A 7,328-nucleotide genomic window follows, 5' to 3' on the forward strand; every position below is an offset into this window, starting at 1 on the left:
ATTTAAATTATCTACTAATATAAGTTATCCTCTCACATTATGATTCAACCACATAATGTAACTTAATATTAATTAAATGTTAAATAATTATTGAGCTAATATTTATTTTCATTTTGTTTTGCAAAAATCATTGAGAACATTTTACAGAATATATTAACAAGAGTTATGAAATATTATTAAATCAACTTATTCAAAATATTATAAGCACATTGACGAAATTACTACACTAAAGACACAAATAATCTTCAGCTAAGCTAAAATTTCGCACCTGCTCAAACTTCCCAATAAGCAAAACTTAAATATGTTTAAGACTAAAATACGGCTGTGATTATCTTACACACATTTACAGTGAAAGTGAATTATCCATGGAGATCTAACTTCATGTTTAAGACTAAACTAAAAATCTGTTTAAGATTAAAATACGGCTGTGATTCAAGAAATATTTGGTGTGATACATATGGAATTAACCATTTTCCTTTTCTTTCTGTGTGACGATATTTGCAAGTCTAATAATGCTATACTTTCAAGTTTCAAGCAAGTGGCATGGTTTCATCATTATGACAAGCGTAACTGAAGTGAAGTGCAGCCAGTCTAATCCAATTGTATCGTTGCGAATTGAATTTGGATGGCACACAAAGTGACTGCCTTTTAGGTTAGGGAATTTCTGATTAACGCTGGTCAATGACCAAACTTTTTGGTGCCATTGTGACTGGTTGGTGAATGCGTTCTAGATTTAGGACTGCTCCATGAAATGCCCAAAGAAATTACAGTCCAGAAAAGTTGATATGTTTCTTTAAAAGATGCAATAACAGTTAAGTTTTAATTTTTCGCTTGGGAAAATGTTATTTATGTTAAGTCTAAAGGTCCATTTAGATGGTGGGTGAAATTAATTTCAATGAAATTAAAAATAGTGGTGATGGAATCATGTGTTATTTTAATAGTGAGATTCTGTATTGTAATAGTGAAATTGGATATCATAGCAATGGTGAGATATATAGTTGGACTCAATCACAAAGATGACAGATAAAATGAGTTACAATTATGGTGAGATATATAATGTTTGTATGTAATACAATTTATAATATATTTGAAATTTTAATAAAAAATTAAAAATATTTAAATTACTAATATATGGGTACATTATTTTATATATTTATCTAAATATTTTGATTAGTTAATATATTGTTTTGTAAATTTATTTATTATATTAAATGAAATAAAAAAATTGAAAACCTTTATATTAACATTTAAAATAATATCCTTCAAAAAAATTAAAATAATAAAGAACTAAAAACTTTTAATTGTAAAAAGAATAAAATACATATTTTTATATAACAATAAGATATTATATATTAAATTAATAAAAGGGCTATTGGCATTAAAATTGTGGTTTTAAGCTAAAACTTTTAACCGTTGAATATTAGTTAAGCATGTTTTCATCATATTCGTTGAACAATTTTTTTGTTAGGAACTTTTATTTTATTTATTTATTTTTCTTGTTGAATGTTTGTTTGTTTTTTTTTAAATAATAAAACATTTCTATTTTGAATGTTCGTTGAGGTGCGCACCATAACCCGTTTCGTTAGAATTGCTGATAGCTATCAAAGTGCAAGTATTGTCGTATATTTTATTATTTGAGTGTGATCCTTTTCGAGTCACGATAATATCTTAGTAAAATTATTTTAATAATATTAACTATAAAATTTGATCAAACAAAAAATTCGGTTTCATTGCTTCAAACTATTTGGTGGTAGGTAAATATTTATATCCATCTCCATCGATAATATAATCATAAGAGTAATTCCACATAAGGCTGGTCACAGAGTTGTATTAACCAAATCAAGAGAAACCTTGCATTGAAAGCTGACATTAATTTCTATAATCAGAAATTCATTCATACAAGCTGCTAGATAATTTCATATGTTTTCGTAAAACATATAATGTAATTTCCCTATAAAAAGCTAGTTTCTACGTGGAGCAAAGCATCTTATTTTTCAGGTTTATAAACAGCGTAAATTGTGAAGAAGGTCTGTGCGATGGTAAGTAAAAGGAGGATCAAGGCAGCCAATGCCGATATAAACGACCATGGTGTTTCAAAGTAAGTATGTTTGAAGCTCGCCCACTGAACATACCAACTATTCCTGTAATGCTGATGAACATCTCTAAAGAGCTTAGATAAGTAACAGTTGTTAATATCAAATGCAGTATCTTTACCTATATTGTTGATGAACCGTGCGACTTCGCCTTCCGTTCCGAAATAGTTTTCCACGATGTTGCGCTCGCATAGGTATTCGACATCCTTGTAGCTGTTCACCAGGCAGTCCAGCATCGTAGCGTAATCCGTGAAGTGCTTGATGCGGCTCTGATGGCATTGCTCGAACGCCACACAGTTGAGCAAAAAAGAGCTCATGAAATCGTCCATGGTTATTGGAGGCATTTCGATCACGCCGTGCCGGAATTTCATTACCAAGAAGCTATCGGATTTCCCGGGAAGGAACTTGATTCCTGCGCGGCGGAGCTTGGAAATTGGATGGATTAACCGTGTCGGGGCAGAAACCTAGGACGGTTCGTGATCTTGTTCGGAAGGAATGAAGCTTGCACGGACCAAATCGAGCAAATGCTGGCCTTTCAGATCGTGAAACTTTGCAATAACTTCGTCTGGCCTTAACATTGCATTGTTGAAGAATCCCAAAGCAAGCATGGATAGGGACCGGCCAGATTTCTCGTCAGGCATCTTTGTTAAATCGAATAGACATTGAAGAATAAAGAAGGGAATCTGATTTTCCAATCGAAGGAAATCCCTGTAAAAAAAGGGTAAGATCCATAACATGGAGATTATAGGATCGTCAGGCTCAATTGAGACTATGTTTCCAACCTTACGAAACAAGTCAACAATGAAGCAACCATCAAGAACCATTATCTCCAGAAATTCATCGCTGCCAAGTTGAATAGTTTCTGAATAACAATCTCTTGCTTTCGCTTCCAGGGGCTGTAAAACCTTCAAAAGGTCATCCAATACTAAGCCTTTTTCTTTTATCCTTTTGAGCAAGAAGCCCAAATAGCGCCACTTGTGCTCCTCAATCATCCTAAGCCGAGGCTTCCCATGGTGATATGGCCCTATCGAGACAATACGAGGTTGATAGGCCTGGCCGTTGACCTCAACCAGGCTCTCTGGGACTCTGAAGATGCAGCATGAGGGCCTTCCGGCACTGATCGTCAGCAAACGCGGCGGCTCAGAGATTTTCCGGTGCATGGAAGCTAAGTGTTCCTCATTTCCTTCCATAATATGTATGATACGATTGCCTTCTCCTTCTGCTGCTGCACTTCTCATCCTTGTTATTTTAAAGTTGTATCCAATTTCTCTAGAGTTACGAGAAGAATCTGGTGATGATGATTCCATTACCAATCTCTGGTTGTGGGGAGGGATATAAGATAGGACGAGATCGGCTTACATGACCTTGCCTTTGGTTTTGGTTTAGGCTAAGGGCAATATTAAATGAATTATCTGGCTCTTTTATGTGTATAATACAAATAAAAAAAATTAAATATTGAAATGACATTTGAATATTATTATTTATTAAAATGGTATTTTTGAAACAATATCAAAGTGGGAAGGGGGAGAGATGGGCTATACCATTTTATTTGATTTTATTTAATTATTTTTAAAAGTGAGGAGAGAGGAATGCGCAACACTAGTATAACAAAAATTAACATACTATATTATACGAATTCGTATATGGCATCGAGACTTGGAGGGCTATAGAGTGGTACCCATAGGCGGCACTAGTCTGATGGAGGTTTGACAGCAGGCTACATCAGTCTACTGAGGTGACCGCATGGTCACGGGGTCGTAAGCCCAAATCAAAGTTTTTTTTTAGAGTAAATTACACCAACAGTCACACAACTTTGGGGTAGCAGACAAAACAGTCACCTAGGTTATATGTGACACCCCTAATTTGACCCTAGTCGAAAAGTGGTTTCGGGACCACAAAATCGAGTCATAAAAATAATTAGCCGTCATATTTTATGACTATTATATGTGAATACGAATGTGTGAAAGTTTTAAGCTTTGATTTAGTAAATTGCATGTGAATTTAGTCAATAGGACTTATGTGTGACACTTTTGAAATGTGATAGGTCAAAACATAAGGATCTATTAGTGCATGAAATAAAAAGGGTGGACTTGCATGTCAATTTCCCCCCTAATTAGTAGTGGCCGGCCATGAGCATGAGAGTGGACAAAATGTTATGGGGTGAAACATGTTGGAAACATGTTGTGTTAGTGTGTTATAGGAGAAAGAATATAATAAAGGGTTAGTAATAAAGAAATGAAAAGGGAGGGGTGATGAGAACAAAGTTGTCTCATCCATGTTCCCCCCATTGCCGTGACTTGAGAAGGAAAGAAAAGAAGAAATGGGTTCTTCTTGGCCAAAATGAAAAGAGGAAGAAAAGAATGAAGCTAGAAAGGAGAGGGCAGCTGCATGTAGTGGAAAACCATGAAATTTGTTGCTTAGAAGTTAAAATTTTCAAGTAGAAGGGTAACTCTTCTAAACTCTCCCTTGCCCATAGCTTTTCGTTGACAAATTCTGGTTGCATTGTTGATTTGAGCTTGACGAATATGTGGGAGTAGAGAAGATTTTCTTTTCTAGTTGCAAATGTTGCATGTCTAGTAGATGAAGAGTTTCTCACTTGTGTTAAAAGAATTTAGTGAATGCTTGTGTTGTTATAATTCATTTTTGTAACTTTGGGGTTGATTGTATTTAGCTAACAAGGTAGGAGAAGGTTGTAGTAGAAAAGGGAAAGAGCAAATTGAATAGGTAGAATCGGTGTTGGGAACCTTAGTGAGCTTTCCTTGAACTTTTATTCTCTTGTGTTTGACAATTGTTGAAAATGTTAAATCATTGTCCGAATTTTACCTTGTTGGTATTATTCATTGCTGCCCTGCTTATGCTATCTGATTGTGGTATTGATGCTGTTTGAATATTGTGTTGTTAATGAACAAATGATATATAAATGAGCTATTTAGATGTTAAAGAATGTTGTCTGAATGGGTGAAGACTATGATGTCTAAAACTGCTATTAATTGTTTTACAAGCTGAAATTTAAGGGGGTTGAATGCCGAAATTAATTGTACATGAAGGTTAAAGTTTTTGTATCCGATGCTTCAATCCAAGCTGAGTGATGGTGTTCGAAAGTGCTCTACGGCTTTAGCTTAAGAGCAAAGAGGATCAAAGTCGGATAGGGGAAAAAGAGAATGTAAACGAATAGCCGTGGATACCTAATCGTCGACCACTTCCGAGGTAAGTTTTAAGTGATCAAACGTTGAGTAAATCCAATCAAAATAGGACATAATGAGTTGAGTTAATAAGATATGATGTGGCCATGATATGTCTTAAACTCAAAAGGTAAGTTCATAAGTGTTTGGACTTGGAAATTTAAGAGCAAATTGTAATAATTTGCTTTGGACAGCAGCAGTAACGTGATTTTAGAAAATCACTATAAATTGTTGGCGTGGAATTATAGGCTGAATAAAATATGTAATCAAAGCTTAGTTAGTCTAGTTTCTTATAAAAGAGACCTTGTGAGCAAAGAAATTTCCTATAAAGAGATATTTAAAGTTGTGTGAGACGGTGTCAGAATGACTCCGAAATCCCCTGTTCTGTTTTTAGAAAATCATTATAAATTGTACAAAAATGGTTATAAGATAAAATTTATATGCTTAGACTCCTTAATGAGTCTAGTTTCAAATGAAATCAAATAAAACACATTTTGAATTCTTTAAAATGAGAAATTTGATTCGTAGTGAAGAGTGGTCAGATTAGTCAAACAGTGAAACAGGGGAAACTTTAAGAAAAATCTGGTATTGATTGGCCAAACCTAAAATTCTGGAAATTTTATGGATGGAATATATACGAGTCTATATTCAGGGAAAATTAACGGCAAGTGATTTGGAGTTTTTTAGCTCCGGTTATAAATAATTTAGTGACCATTGCTCAGGAAAATAGCTCGTAGTGAATATGTGATTTTGTTGTAAACATGGATAAAACTTGTTTTAGTTGCTCATAAGCTATTGATTAAACCCATACTTGAATTCTAAATCGTGATATTGTAAGCTTATGAGTATTCGAATATGAAATGATAGTATGGCGTAAAATTGAATTATTCATTGGAAAGTGATGGATGTAGATTCGGCCAAGACCAAGTCTGTACATGATAGTATATGTGGTATGTGAAGTATATTTGAATAAATGTGAAAGTGTATATATGTGATAAGGCCTAATGGCCGATGTGATGAATGTGAAAGTGAATATATATGTGATAAGGCCTAATGGCCGATGTGATGAATGTGAAAGTGTATATATGTGATAAGGCCTAATGGCCGATGTGATGAATGTGAAAGTGTATATATGTGATAAGGCCTAATGGCCGATGTGATGAATGTGAAAGTGTATATATGTGATAAGGCCTAATGGCCGATGTGATGAATGTGAAAGTGTATATATGTGACAGGGCCGAGTGGCCAACGTTATGGATGTGAAAGTGTATAAATGTGATGAGTCCCGAAGGGCATTTGTGTCAGTACTATATCCGGGTTAAAACCCCGTAGGCTTTATGCGAGAATATTATCCTGATTAATGTCCGTAGGCTTCGTGCTCGTACTATATCCGAGCTTTAAAGACCCGACGGCTAAATGCTAGGATTCAAGTAAGACTTTGATATTGAGTATCTGCATTAAGTATTATGTATTTAAGATGTTCAGGTACGTATTACTTACTCATCGGTGGAGTGATTTCGAGGTGAATTATTAGTATCAAAGAGGTAGGTAAATGTGATTAATATTATAACTCCAAATATGAGAATGATCTAATTGGTAATGGTATGTTTGTATAATAAAGTATGCGATGAAATATTCTTATGTATTAGTGCATATTCTGCCCAAAAGCCTTATGATTTGAGTATGAGTTGGGTTGAGCTAGATGTGCCAATACAAGGTAAGGATTATGATTTGTAAGCTTACGTATATGTGATAAGGAATATGTTTGGTTCTTTATGTGCCTATGGTAATTTAGTACTTGTCATGTTGAAATACTTAAAAGTATGGATGTGATTATGAACAAGTGGAAAGGATTATTGAAAGTTGAAAATCGATGAAGAATGTGCTTTGGAAATATTTGACCATCTAGGTCATTATTATTCGAAAGTATATATGTGGCAGCCAAGTGTTGCGTTTAATGATATTATAGATCGAGATGAAGCTCTAGATTAACTTCATCGAACAGTTGAAATGAATGACCAATGATAGTGATTGAGAACACTTTGTTTGCTTA

The 7,328-nt window shown here is 34.3% G+C and overlaps 1 protein-coding gene across 1 annotated transcript; it reads right to left on the minus strand.

Moving 5' to 3' along the window:
• Positions 1 to 1,783: 1,783 nt before the first annotated feature.
• On the minus strand, positions 1,784 to 4,062 carry LOC107948433 (UPF0481 protein At3g47200). Its single transcript, XM_016882974.2, is given in 1 exon segment — positions 1,784 to 4,062. A coding segment is annotated over 1 exon segment (1,413 nt). The 5' UTR covers positions 3,401 to 4,062; the 3' UTR covers positions 1,784 to 1,987.
• Positions 4,063 to 7,328: the final 3,266 nt, after the last annotated feature.

The sequence above is a fragment of the Gossypium hirsutum genome, chromosome A04, assembly GCF_007990345.1.
Source record: "Gossypium hirsutum isolate 1008001.06 chromosome A04, Gossypium_hirsutum_v2.1, whole genome shotgun sequence".
Taxonomy (NCBI): domain Eukaryota; kingdom Viridiplantae; phylum Streptophyta; class Magnoliopsida; order Malvales; family Malvaceae; genus Gossypium; species Gossypium hirsutum.